Consider the following 14,806-nt stretch of genomic DNA (forward strand, 5'->3'; position numbering starts at 1 on the left):
CTGACTCAGGTCTTTCAACATCCCTTCCAAAATTAGTGGTTCTGGAGCAGGCAAACACTTCTCAACTTCCACAGTGAAAACAAGAGGCAAAAAATGCGTTCAGCTTCTCAGCCATTTCCCTATCCTCCTTCAGTAATCCTTTGACCCCTTTGTCATCCAAGGGCCCCACTGCCTCCCTGGCTGGTTTCCTACTTCTAATATATTTGAAGAAATTTTTATTGTTGGTCTTTATGTTTTTTGCAATATGATCCTCATAGTCCCTTTTTGCCTGCCTGATCACAGTCTTGCATTTGATTTGCCACAGCCTGTGTTCCCTTTTATTAATCTCACTTGGACTAGCTTTCCACCACTTAAAGGAATCCTTCTTACCTTTTACAGCTTCCATTACTTTGTTTGTTAACAATGCAGGCCTTTTCTTATACCTGTTTGTGCCTTTCCTAACTTGTGGTATATATTTTATCTGAGCTTCTAGGATTGTAGTTTTAAATATCCTCCAAGCTTCCCCAAGGGTTTTGACTGTATTTACCTTTCCTTTCAGTTTCCTCTTCACAAGTTTCCTCATCTCAGAGATTTTACCCCTTTTAAAGTTAAACATGGTTGTGCTGGTCTTTGGGGGCAACTCCCTATGTATACAAATGGTGAAATCTATAACATTCTGGTCACTGCTCCCAAGCGGTGCAATCACTTTTACATCTCTCACCAATTCTTGGGCATTACTTAGGACCAAATCCAGGATTGGCCCACTCCTGTTCAAGTAATGGATTCCCTACCAGTTGCTGCGTGGGTGCATTTTGACCCGCAGCTCCCTCCAATTCTCCCCATGCCTTCCCGATCTCTAAAAAAACAAGATTGCAGGGAGAACTGGTGGGAGCTTCAGATCAAAATGTGCCCATGCAGCAGCTGGTGGGGAACTGATCACTTGATCCAATGAAAGGAGAAGTCCTGAGGCGGAGCAACAGTGACTGCAGAATTGGTCACACACTTTTTCCTGACACCAAGAAGAACTAATTTATGTCAGAACTATTAGCATATGTTCTCATGGTTTAAAAGCATATGATATACCAAACTCACTGAAACCAAGCACCCACGGGTCTTGTCAGTGCCTAAACTTCTTGGTAACCCAATGTATGTTACCGTGATTTGCATGCAGGAAGATATGAAGCGTCCTTAAAGCCATGTCTTAATAGGTGGTTCTTTCTCTGTGGTACTTTAGAACCGGATATAGCGCAGTCTTTATCAATTCCACTGGTATTTCTTTAAGCCATGCAGACACATGGGAAGGGATAACAGAGGCTGAAAACCTATGGGCTTGTGGACTATGAAAACTGCCAATGCACCAATACTAAAGAATGCTCACACAGATATCCTAAAAGCTTCAGTAATACAAGTTGATCAGACTACGAAGGGGATAGCAATTTAAAGGGAAAAAACCTTCACTGTAAAGTTTTTTCATAAACACAAAGATTTGTAGTGTAAATAGACTCTCCTAGGTCAGATTTAATGATAGAATGGTTTCAACAGCTAAACAATTGTATGGCATTTCAAGTAGGAAATTGATGGATTCCGTTTTTTTTGTTATTTTGTGTGTGCGCGCACATGCGTGTGTGTGTGCCTGGAAGTCATGGTTGAATTCTGACAACTCCTAGTGAGGCTTGGACATTCAAAGAGCTGGCTCTATTGCCTGCCTCTGTGTCCCGGCCCTGGTATTCCTTGGAGGTCTCCCATCCAAGTACTTACCAGGGTCGGCCTTGCTTAGCTTCCAAGATCTGATGAATTAGGCTTTCCAAGGCTATCCATGTCAGGGCAATGGACCTAAAAACTGAATTTGTTTGAATATCTTTATAAAGCTTATAAAGTGATAATAAACAATAACCTGCCACATAGTATATGAAATATTTTCATTATACTGTGTGAAACTCTATTTTATTGAAGGTGACTTGGCTTTTTAAATCACATTTTACCTATGCTAGCTAGAGCAGGGGTGTCAAACTCATTTCTTATGAGGGCTGGATCAGACATAAATGAGACCTTGTTGGGCTGGGCCATGTCGGATTGGGCCGAGCCATGTCAGGCCAGGCCGTGTGTGTACTTATTTAAGATTAGGTAACAGAGATATAAATTTTATAAAGGACACAAACAAACACAAATATATAGATATATATACACACACACCTTAAAACATGCTTAAAACATTAGCACTCATTTGTCTTAAAGATGCTTTCTTGGTATCTCTCCCATGGGATCCAGGGAACTGGGAAAAGGAAGCTCTGGCTCCTTCCTTCCCCAGGGTGCTAGGAGAGGGAGGAGCCTCAGCCAATAGAAGGAAGAGAGGCTTGGCTCAGTAGCTCCACTGTGCAATTGAGAGAGCCTGGCAAAGCAAGCTATTCCTCCCCCCATCTTCCCCAAGGGAGGAGCCTCAGCCAATGGAGAAAATTGAGGCTTTGCTCTGTAGCTCCAGTGCAATTGAGCAAGTCTTGCAAAGCAAGCTGCTATGCAGAAGGAAGCAAGATATAGGGGAAAGGAAGCAGATGACAGCCAGTTGCTCAGGGGCCTGATAGGAGCCCTCTGGGGCCTGATCCGACTCCCGAACTGCATGTTTGACACCCCTGAGCTAGAGTTTATTCAGTAAATTATTTTAATTTATTTCTGTTTAAGTACTCTTTCTTCAGAATTCTTACCTGAAGATATGTTATCCTCCTCTGTACCAGCTCTGTTAAATCTTTGGCTTCTTTTTCTCGCCAATCACCTGCTCCATCTGTTTGACTGAGGTAGTACAGATCTGTCATTACTGACCTGTTTAAAAAAAAAAATGAAACTAGCAACCCTTGTGGCTAACTAAATCAGAATTATCAATGACAAAAGGAAGCATTTTACTGCAAGAAATATATTTCAAAGGATAGATACCTTAAACTAAGAATAACCATAAACATATAAACAAGTCTTTAACTTTACTGCTATGGCACATTACTCTTATACATACATATCTCAGAAATAATCCACAGAGTACATTCCGCTCACATGGCCTCATGCCTCTCACATGTCTTCTTTTTCTATTTCTTGATAGCTACATTTTGACAATCAGAAAGCAATTGTTCAAATCAGAACTGATGGTGCAAAATGAGTTTATGATTCAAGTTTGGGCCTCAGAACAATGGTAGCTGTGGTTTTCAGTACAGACATCATATCATACTCGTTAGTGCTAAACTGTAAATGGAAGGGAACCCACATAAGAAAGGAAGTGGCTCATTTCAAAAAAACCATTCTCCTAATAAAATCCCTGTACGGCAAGCAAACAATGCAAGTCATGGCCAATAAATACTAAGAAATCTAAAACAGTACTGCTGTAAAAGCTTCCTGCTCTTCAGTGTTCTCAAAACCCTTTTAGTTTGCTTACTCTTAGCAAAGATGCAAGAAAGAAGAAGTGACTGGATTTATACCCCACCTTTCACTTGAAGTCTCAGAGCGGTTTACGGTCTCCTTCCCTTCCTCTTGATCTTAAAGGTACTACTTGACTCCTGCATTGTTCTCCCCACAACAGACACACTCTATGAGATAGACTGGGCTGAGAGAACTCTTTTGAGAAACTGCTCTTAAAAGAACAGCTCTGAGGTCACCCAGCAACTGCATGTGCAGAAGTGGGGAATCAAATCCAGTTCTTCAGATTAGTCCACTACTCTACACCAAACTGGCTTTCAATAGAGAGCATGCTGACCACATGAGAATGACAAGAAGCAGCAATGTAGCAAAGACAATGAAAAAATGTTCCATTTTTCTCTGTATCTAACCACTGCTATCAGGATTTTATTAAGTTGGCAAGAATTTTAAAGATATGGATCAATATATTAAAGGCAGAACAAAACCCTCCAAACAGTTTGATAAGATCTGTTGAATTTAGCCATTTCCTCCAATTTGCCTCTGAAGTAGATTCAGGAAGCAGTTGCAATCACTTAAATAATCAGTAACTTGAGGTGTTTGTCTTGTTGGCACTGGGAGATGTAACCAGTAAAAATATGCATTTAGTCTTAAGCAGTATCAGACAAACATTCAAATATCTTTGGGGAAGAAGGCCAAAGTCGCCTACAATAATAACCATATGACATGGAACTTGCATATATGAAATTCCAACCTCACAAATATCCTTTCTTATTACTGGAATGGTCTTAACTACTTCATAGAAGCACTAAACCTGTGTGACAGGGACAGTTAAAGAGGCTGTTCCATAGTTATGGAATTGCTCCATGTGTTCAAAGCATCACTATATTTAAATACGGTAAGACCCTGCAATTTGGACTAGGCATTAGTACCGATAGCTGAACCAGCTGTTGGCCATTTAAAATATGGTTTTGTGTCTGGAGATTTGCCTTTTTTCCTCTCAGCAGTTTCAGACAGTGTCTTAATCTATGCATTACTCAGGAATGATTCTATGCTGTCCTGTTCATAAAAGGGGAAAAAAAGTAGAGAGCATTTATCACCAACTATTTATTTATTTATTTCTTCAACTTGTAAACCGCCCTCCACTGTGTACAAGGCTGAGAGCACTGGACAACATTTCTAATAACAGCATTAAGAATCCAGTTAAAACAATTAAGATGCAATAGACAATGCTTAAATCTACCAGCTAGTATCATTACCCCAGTGGAGCAGAGAGAGAAGGAAGGAGCCAAGCTAAATATAGACCATTGCACTCCTCAACCATAAAACAATGCACCCTACTGAAATGGACAAGAAGCTAATTTGTGAGAATAAGAGGCTTAGGAGTTCTGTCATTGATTTATTCTTCTTCATTTTGATTTCATTTGCAGGTTATGAGGATATTACTCTACTCTTTAATCAGCTTCTGAAAAACATTCCAAAACTGGCTCCAATATCGATTACACTGCCAATCCAGCTGATGATGTCCAGTTTCTTCAAGTAGCACTGAACTGAATGTATAGTTTTCTTGTATGATGTTACCAAGCTACACTAGAGGACAGTCATTAATTTCATGAGATCAACTTCAGCTGATGATGTCATGACTGCAAGGTTCCTTGAGCAGCACTGAACTAAACGTATAGTTTTCTTGTATAATGTTACCAAGCTACATTAGAGGGCAGTCATTAATTTTATGAGAACAACTTTGAGCTTTATATAAAATATTTACGCAACATGATTAAATCACATATATGATTAAATCACATATATGACTACTGAAATTGTGTGATAGTATAGCGTCATTCTTGATATTATACTATTACTGACATAGTTTATGAGACTTTTGTGATTGTTATTTTCACAGTGGTTTATTTAGTCTTCGGGTCCTCAACCATAGGCCGATCTCTGTCTTAAAGGCCCTGAGGAACTGTGCTAGGTCCTACAGGGCAGAAATGTCACTTGGTAGAGTTCTACCAGCCCTGGCTTTGGTTGAGAACAGCTGGATATTTTTCAGCCAGAAGTAGTGAGTTCTTCTCTTCTGAGTGTAATGCTCTTTGGGGGGAATACCAGGAGACGTGGTCCCACAGGCAGCCCCATAGCCAGAAAATTTAGTGTGGAGGAGCCTGGGCAATAAAAAAATGTGGTTGGGGGTATGTAGGGCTTGGCTGCTTCTTCTCTCCAGCGGCCAGCTCTCCTGGTCCCAGCTCTCTCTCACCCCCAAAAAGAAAAAAACGGGGGGGACGCACATGGAAAGAGATGATCCAAGGCACCTGCCCTAGGAAGAAGGGGTAAGAGGGGAAGGAGGATGAAGGGGGAGAGTTCCCGTCTTGTGTGCTTGACACCTAAATAAATTTAAAAATAGGTAAGGGAGTGGGGCAGGGAGTTATTTTACAGTGTGTCTTCTCTTCTGTGGACGTGCAGCATTTCTGATCCAGCCCCAGACTCTCTCTCATGCTGTTGCTTTCTCACTCTCTCTCGCTCTCCCCCTTGGTGTCGCTCTCTCTATCTTTCGCTGTTGCACTCTGGCTCTCCCCCTGCTGCTCTCTTGTTCTCCCCCTCACTGCTGCTCTCTCTCACTCTCTTACTGTCACTTTCTTACTCTCTCTCTTGCTGTCGCTTTCTCGTTCTCATGCTCTCTCTCTCTCTTGTTGCTCTCTTGCACTCTCTCCCTCCCTTTTCCTCTGGTGCAACAGAGGGGCCCTACAGAGGAAAGGGGGGTTAAATAGAGCAGCCTTCCCCCTTGGGCCCCCTGTAGCTACAGGTCTGCCCACAGGTATGTTGGTCCCAGACCATTAGAGCCTTGGTTAATACCAGAACCTTGAACATGATGTGGTATTCAACCTGGGGCAAGTGCAGTTGGCAAATCACCAGTTCTTTGTGGGCCATCAGTGGAGTTCTGTTAAGAACCCATGCCATTGCATTCTGGACTAGTTGTATTTCCAGGTCAGTCTCAGGTTAGCCCTGTGTAGAGTGAGTACAGTAGTCTACACTAGAGATGACTGTTGCATTAATTACTGTTGCTAGGTCAGAGCAAGACAGGAAGGGAACCAGTTGCCTGATCTGGCATAACTGGAGGAATGCTAGCATAGCAACATTTGTGATCTGGACCTCCATCAATAAGAAGGCATCCAGAAACACACCCAGGCTCTTGACAGTCAGCACCACTGTTAAAGGTACACCACCAAGGGCTGGGAGTTGGCACCCCAGCCTTGAATTTCCCCTACTCAGCCACACAGCCTCTGTCTTAGATGGATTCCGTTTCAGCCGGCTCCGTTTCAACCATCCAGCCACAACCTGCAGCTCCTCAGCCAAAATAGCTGGGGTGGTATCCATCCATCCACCAACAGATACAGCTGGGTGTCATCTGCAATTCTGCACACTGATGACAACCCAGCCTGAAACTCTGAACCAGGCAAGGGGGCACTGGAGAAAGGATTGCCCCTGAGAGACTTCACATATCAAGGGGTGTCCCCCGAGGACCATCACATACCATGGTGACACCCTCTCTCCTAGCACCACCCTCTGTCCTCAACCTTGGAGAAATGAGGTGTCATGATCCTGGGCCTAGTGAGGCCTACAGGCTCCAGAGAAGCCTGCCTAGGAGTTACTAAAGAAAGCCTACATTTCACAGGATCCCTTCTGTCCTTCTGATTGACTGGCAAGGTTTTGCAGAGAAACTAGCCCAGAGAGGAGTGGGGTCTGGGAAGAGGGCATAAAAGGGCCAAGTCCAGATAGGGTGTGTTCTTTCCTGGAGAGGCTGCAGGCAGAGAGGTTCTCTGTCTCGAGAGGTTGCAGATAGAGAAGGCGGGCTCTCTGGAACAGGCAGAAGGAAAAGATCCCTTACCCAAGAGGGTGAGTTCTGATACGAGAGTACAGATTGTATAGTTAAACGCATCAGGTCTTTTGATTCTTTGCACCAACCTTTACTGTTTCATATTATCTATAGCACTAAATCTTTATAACCCACTTATTGTTTTTAGAGCACTAATAATAAACTTCTTTTGTTGTTACACTGCCTGGGTTCTCACGTCTCCTTGGTCACAGTTAAGAGGTATTTATTAATAAGGAAGACAAGGGTGGTTGGGTGCTCTGGGCCTTCCAATGCAGACCCCTACCAGAGTGGTGTCAGCCAGTAGAAGGCCCTGCTAGGCCCCTGCTGTGTGACATGAGGTAACCCACTGCAAGGCCATTCCATAAACTTCTATGTCAATGAGACATCAAGTCAACAAGTCATGGCTGACTATGTTGAACGCTGCCGTCAAATCAAGCAATAACAGCAGACCAATCCACCTTGATCCAGCTGCCTACAAAGGTCATCTGTGAGGGTGACCAGCACTGTCTCCAGGGCAGAAACTGGATTGGAATGGATCTAGAGCCATCATGTCCTCCAGGAAACTCTGGAGCTAGCAAGCATCTGTAAACCAGACATTTATTCCCTAGATTTTCAGATTTCATCAGTTTTGGATAAGTGACCAAGAAAAGGAACTGGGAGGCCACAAAGAGATCTCTACTAATTATGTAGATAGCTGCACTTAATAAGTAGATTGCTTAAATCAATCTTTGACACATAACAAATAGGCAACTGTTGGCAAGCAGAAAGCTTGGCATGTGTCTGCTTTATGAAAGTCAGAATCAAACCCTCAAAATGGATTCAAATATGGAGGTGAGCTAAGCATATGCAGGCCAAACTGCATCCCTAGATTCAGTGCAGGACTCAACTGCTTAGGGAATAGAGAACAAAAAATAAAGCTCATCAGAACATTACTGATGCTTAACACTTCAAAGCAGCAGAAAATCCATCTAGTCCATTTTGTATCAAGTGATTTTACAAGGGATTTTAGGGATGAACAACAAAATGAAATCCTGGAAGGATTTTTCAGTGACAGCAAGGAATTATCTGGCCCAAAATGCCCATATTCACTCAACAGTGATACCACAAACCCTTGCAAAACTCTGTCAAATTTGATGGACTTTACCAAAGTCCATCAAATTATTTAATAAGGTGAGAAGGGACAATCTCCCCTATCCACCGGTTAGGAGAAATGGTCAACCAGACCACTAACACCATTAAAATATTAATGTCAAACTGAAAGCCACAATGTCAAAGGCCAAGAAAGCATCTCATTCTAGGTAACACTAGAATAGAAATCATTTAGTACTACTTTTTGTGGGAAATAAAAAGCTGATTCATCTACTTAATATCTGATAAAGCTAGACATCTATAAGTCTGTTTAACTGACAAATACTTCTTTAAATCACAACAATTAAATTGTACATGAACAGTTCATTCATTTAATTAAAAATGTGAATTTGTTCTCCTATTAAATAATACCTGTATCTCAAACTGTGTCAACTATAATCACCAGTGGGCATGGTCATTTCTATTCATCTCCACCAGATCAAGTTACCTGCACATATCAAGGGTAGGATGGGATGAGGCTGTTGATGTCATGATGATCTCTGGCTGCACCGTGGCTAAACCCATATTGGAAGCAGCAGTGCCTTTATCTGGCACCACTGAAAAGACACTGGACATTTAAATATTTGTACTATCTGCAGTTAGCATTCCAATTGTACTATCTTTCTTGAAACTATAATGAAATGGAATTAAAGTGATTTGATTGTTTCAGTAAAGATTACTATGCTTAAGAGCAGACATTATGGCCAACAACTTATAACTGCAGCTGTTTCTCCCAATGTAGAAATCTAATTTGCCTCCAAACCTAATCACATCTAAAAAACTCTTGATATAAAATATTATTTTGCCAATGGTAACTGAAGTATCAGTTTTACAAAAATGAACAAGGACATAAACAATTCACATGTTATTAAGTTTAATGCTAGGTCTAGATAAAAGCAAATTTAATATGTTCCAGTTGTCAAAGTAAGGAAATGTACAGTTATTGAACATCCAGGCAAACAAATTAATGCAGTTAGAACTCAAATTGGCAAGTATAAATCATCTTCAGTATTACCGCAGTCTCAGATTAGACTTTTATGACTTAAGGTAGATTCTCAAGTAATACATTTATAACCTCCTCCCTTTAGTACTGCATGTTTTCAAATAAATCTACCTTAATAGAAAAAACAGAATTCATAGCTATATTTTACTTAAAAATTTAACTTTAAACACAGAACTGAAAAGATATGCATGTAACTGCCTAGAAACATGAAGGTCTGGGGAGGAGGGAAACATTTTTCCCCTTTTTGTCATTGTTGGTTCCCCCCCCCCCAACTTTTCCAATGAAAAACTTGAACATTTTAGGGAGTACTGGAAAAACTTCTATGACATATTTTCTCTAAGAGCCAGTTTGGTGTAATGGTTACGTTCTAATCTGGGAGAACCGCATGTAATTCCTCACTCTTGTTCTTGAAAGAGCTCTCAGTCCCACCAACCGCACAGAGGGTCTGTTGTGAGAAGAGGAAGGGAAAGGAGACTGTAAACTGCTCTGAGAGTCCAAGTGAAGGTGGGATATAAATCCAATCTCTTCTTATTCTTCTTTTAGAACAAATGAAATGTTTTTAAAGGCAAAAGGTGGGCATGCTGTAGACATATACAGCTCTTAAATCCAAGATGCATTTCTGCACCCAGAATGATACCTAATCTTCATGAGGAGAGCATTGCTTCTCAACAGTTGCATGCCTTCTGTTGTCCTTTTGACCTGATATGGTAGATCTTTTCATCTGCTCTCAAACAACCATGACACATTTACCCACAGACTAGATAAAACATAACTGAGTGCCCCACCTTGCAAGAGGGAGAAAAGATCAGAAGGAAATGGAGCAGAAACTGGACTACAGTCTCAAAGGAAAAGTGAAAGATTCATTGAGAACTTGTGTCTCTCCAGCCAGACAGCAAAAATTAAGGTACATGTGCTAAAACAGCACAGGATGCATCAGCTTATAGTTCCCTCTCAAGTACTGGGTATATTTGCAAATTTGCTTGTATGAAACTAAGGCATGTATAATTTTATACACTAAGTTATAAATGAAGCATCTTATGTTACTAAAACACTAGAAGTTGCTTTAGATTTGACAGGACAGTAAGTATTGCATATATTGGAATTTTTCTCAAAACCTCAGATTTTCCCGGGGGGCAGGGGGGAAGCCTTGGGCTTCAAAATTTCTGGAAATTTTACATCTCTAATCTGTACAGCATGCCCAGAATAACACTAGACTTATTTCATATACAGTTATAACAAACCAACAGTGAAAAAGTTCTTCATCCACATAATGTTCAGTTCCTCTTATTTTGTTGCTCAATTTCTAGAGGCTGCAGGAAAGTGTCAAAGTTTTTAGATATGGATTTGTTTTTCAGTTTTATTGTTCAAGACCCTGGTCTAAGAACATGGGATAAAAGAAGAATTATTCCCAAAAGGCCTTTAAAACTCCTTTCCATAATTTCATTCATGTTTTAATGTATGGCTATGAATACTATTTGAAACCATTTCTATTATGAGCATGCTGTTTCACATCAGATTTAATACACACAGGTGCCCCTCATTAATTTTTTACGTTTTTAAAAAAATTTTGTTTCCATAAAGAGGTTCTGGAACTTCACTCCGCTGCATTCCCCCAGAAAAAAAGCCCTATGTAGACAATACTTTTGATGAGCCAAATGTCTTAGTTTCCTATTAACACAACTGGAAATACACTAAATACCTGAGTGAGGAAAAATTACAATAAATTGACATCTTGAGGAGAGCCAGTTTGGTGTAGTGGTTAACTCTTATCTGGGAGAACCGGGTTTGATTCCCCACTCCTCCACATGCACCTGCTGGAATGGCCTAGAGTCAGCCATAGCTATCGCAGGAGTTGTCCTTAAAAGGGCAGCTGCTGTGGGAGCCCTCTCAACCCCACCCACCTAACAGAGTGTCTGTTGGGGGAGAATTTATAGGAGATTGTAAGCCCTCTGAGTCTCTGATTCAGAGAGAAGGGCGGTGTATAAATCTGCAATCATCTTCAGTTTGGTGTAGTGGTTAAGCAATCATCTTCAGTTTGGTGTAGAGCCAGTTTGGTGTAGTGGTTAAGTGTGCGGACTCTTATCTGGGAGAACCAGGTTTGATTCCCCACTCCTCCACTTGCACCTGCTGGAATGGCCTTGGGTCAGCCATAGCTCTGGCAGAGGTTGTCCTTGAAAGGGCAGCTGCTGTGAGAGCCCTCTCAGCCCCACCCACCTCACAGGGTGTCTGTTGTGAGGGGAGAAGACATAGGAGATTGTAAGCCGCTCTGAGTCTCTGATTCAGGGAGAAGGGCGGGATATAAATCTGCAATTCTTCTTATTCTTCTTCTTCTATTTTAAAAGACTTACAAAATCAGTATAAGCTTTCATGGTGTACAGCCCATTTGTTCAGATCCAGTCAGTGGATCTTTACTATGAAAACACTTTATGTAGAAGGTATATTTTAAAAAAAAAACAGAGTGAAAAACCATGAAATGAAGTGCAGAATGAAATGTAATTACGTAAAAACCAAATCGGATGAAGAAAAATACAGAGACTAGTCATTACTTATGCTAAGCCAGTTAACCTCTGTAAGAAGTTGCAAGTCCTAGACCTTGCTAGCATAATAACTACAGTGAGATAAAAATTCAAAGTCCCTGTGTCAGCTGGGTGGGAGAGACTGTGAAACTCTTTAGTGAATCCAGTTCAGCAGTTCTATGCTAGAGTTCATTTAAAGTTTTTTGTTGAAAAACAGCAACCTTCAAGACAAACAGATAAAATCTAACATCAAGAACTCTAGAAACCACTGGGAGAACATTCAAGTAAAAATCATAAAACAAGAAATGGAAAATATATATATATATATATATATATATATATATATATATATATATATAATATTTATATAAGTGTATCGGCACTTTCCGGCTCTTCCATTGGCTGTGGTCTGCACTCCATCAGCCATTGGCCCATCAACTGTCACTCAAGTTCCATTGTGTTCAGTTGGTTGAGTCCACTCCTCTCTCCTGCTCACTATCACCTACCCACTCTTTGTGGCATTCTTAAGAGAAAGTAAGCAGTGTGGTGGTGAGCAGGCGAAGAGACAGGGAACTAATGTGGTAATGCAACCAGACAGAAAGGTCTGGCCCCACTGGGAGTGTTTCCTCAGAGGCCATGGCAGCTGCCTCTTTCCTCTCACTCATTCCCTCCCTCTTCCCCTCACCCTAGGAAAGGCAAGCATTGGGGAAGCTGCTAGGCAATGGCTGTTGCTAGGCAATCAGGCTTGGTTCTGTCAGTAAAAATAGGCCTCAGATGAATATAATGCTGGGAGAGACATCTGTTGTCTGCAGTTCAGTTGTGATACTAGATTTTTAGGCTCCACCTGGAGGCTGGCTACTCTAGGCCTGGCTGCCTATTGTTCAGCAGCAGCCCCCCTAGGACAGCCAGTGTGGTGTAGCAGTTAGTGGGTAGACAGCACTTGCCCAGAGCCTCCTTCTAGAGCCTGTTATATTTTTCCCTTCAACAGGCCTTATTCTTAGTGTTTAAATATTACAATCCTGGAAGTGAACTAAAATGGACTGGGTTAGGTCAGAAAATTACAAACTGTTTTACTCTGGAAATGACACAGAAGAAGTGAAGCTGTTCTAATAATGAGGAAACATATTGCATAAACAACAGGGGCATTAATGTAAACTCTGACCAAATAATATCAGACTTCAAGGAAATCCCATCAACCATCATTTAAGCTCACACCGCAAAAAAGACGCTGACAAGGAAGAAACGTTTTTACGTAAGTATCCAGGAAGAAATTGATCACATACCTAAACAAGATGTTTACCTAAACAAGAATAACAGGTGATTGAAACACAAAAGTAGGAAGCAAAACAGGATCAAATAGTGTCAGAAAATTAGAGCTAGGAGAAGAAAACCAACTCACAAGATTCTGTGAAGACAATTTGTTCATTGCAAACACATGTTTCAGGTCAACCGAACAGAAAAATACACATGTGGATGTCACTCTATTCTCTCTTCTAAAACATGACCATTTGATTGTGGTACAGACCATGAATATCAAAAATTAGAATAAAGTTGAAGAAAAACAGCAAATCATTCACACTGCCAAAATACAATCTAAATAATAATCCTGAGGAATTTAAAGACCACGTGAAGAACAGATTTGCATAACTAAATTCAAGTAAACACAAACAGGAATAACTATGGGTTGAAACCAGAGATATTATCTAATTATTCTGTAGCCAAAAGAAATAAAAAGCCTTGATGAATGACTCATGAAACTCATAAAATTGCTAGATAGATGAGAAGCAAAAGTAAAAGGTGACAGACATAAAATCTGAAGTCTAAATGCAATTTTCCAGAAATCTGCAAACAGAGACAAAGGAAACTATTATAACAATCAGTGTAAAGAAATAGAAAATAAAAAAGTAGAACAAGATCTGTTCCACAAGAAATTATAGGGTAATGTAAACTACAGTTAGGAATGCTAAAAGATCAACATTAAAAAACATTCACTGAAGAGCACAAAATAAAGAAAAGATGGGAACAGTACACTGAAGACCTACACAGAAGAGATAAAAGGATGACACATTAATTCAACGAAGAATCTTTTGAAGAATCACCTGCAATACTAGAAAGTGAAATGAAAGCTGCACTGAAAGTGACTGGGAAAAACAAATCACCAGAAATAGATGGGATGTCAATAGAGCTATTTCAAGCCAAAGAAAGAGCCCATCAAAATATTGACAAGAATACACCAACAAATACAAAAAACAAAATAATGGCCCACACAATGGAAGTCTACATTCCAATTTCCAAAAAAGGAGGCATCCAAGAACTCAGCAATTATTGTACCATTGCATTGATTTCTCATGCATGTAATGTGATGGTCAAAATCTGTCAACAAAGATTGCTACCATATATGGAATGAGAAATGCCATGTGTTCAAGCTGGATTCAGAAGAGGTAGTAGAGATCATATTGCAAATTTATTTTGGTTAATGGCGCATATGAGAGAATTCCAGAAGAAAATCAGCATGTGTTTCAGAGACTACAGCAAAACTTTTCACTGTGTGGATCATAAAAAGTTATATTAGGATTCAAAAGAAATAGGTGTGCCACAACATCTGACTGTTTTGATGTGCAACCTATTCTCTGGACAAAAGGGTGCTATCAAGAGAGAATATGGAGAAACAGAATGGTTTCAGATTGGCTCAAATATCAAACAAAGATGTATTTTATCTTCCTATCTCTTCAATCTATATGCAGATCGTAAGAAAAGGTGGATTATATTTAAAACAAAGTGAAGTGAAAATTAGCTAAATGAGAATTAATAACCTGAGTTACACAGATTGACACAACGCTACTGGTAGAAAACAGTGAAGACTTGAAATAACTACTTCTGAAGGTTAAAGGAGAAAGTGCCACAAGGAGAAAGGAC

At 40.4% G+C, this 14,806-nt stretch overlaps 1 protein-coding gene across 1 annotated transcript in view; it reads right to left on the bottom strand.

The window, feature by feature from the left end:
- The window catches only part of LOC132589094 (alpha-(1,6)-fucosyltransferase-like), a 242,221-nt gene that overhangs the window by 146,752 nt on the left and 80,663 nt on the right, over window positions 1–14,806 (bottom strand). Inside the window, exon 5 of the mRNA XM_060261716.1 lies at window positions 2,679–2,793. Coding sequence (XP_060117699.1) covers window positions 2,679–2,793 — 115 coding nt within the window. The remainder of the gene's footprint in view (window positions 1–2,678; window positions 2,794–14,806) is intronic.

This window comes from Heteronotia binoei, chromosome 21 (genome assembly GCF_032191835.1).
Source record: "Heteronotia binoei isolate CCM8104 ecotype False Entrance Well chromosome 21, APGP_CSIRO_Hbin_v1, whole genome shotgun sequence".
Lineage (NCBI taxonomy): Eukaryota > Metazoa > Chordata > Lepidosauria > Squamata > Gekkonidae > Heteronotia > Heteronotia binoei.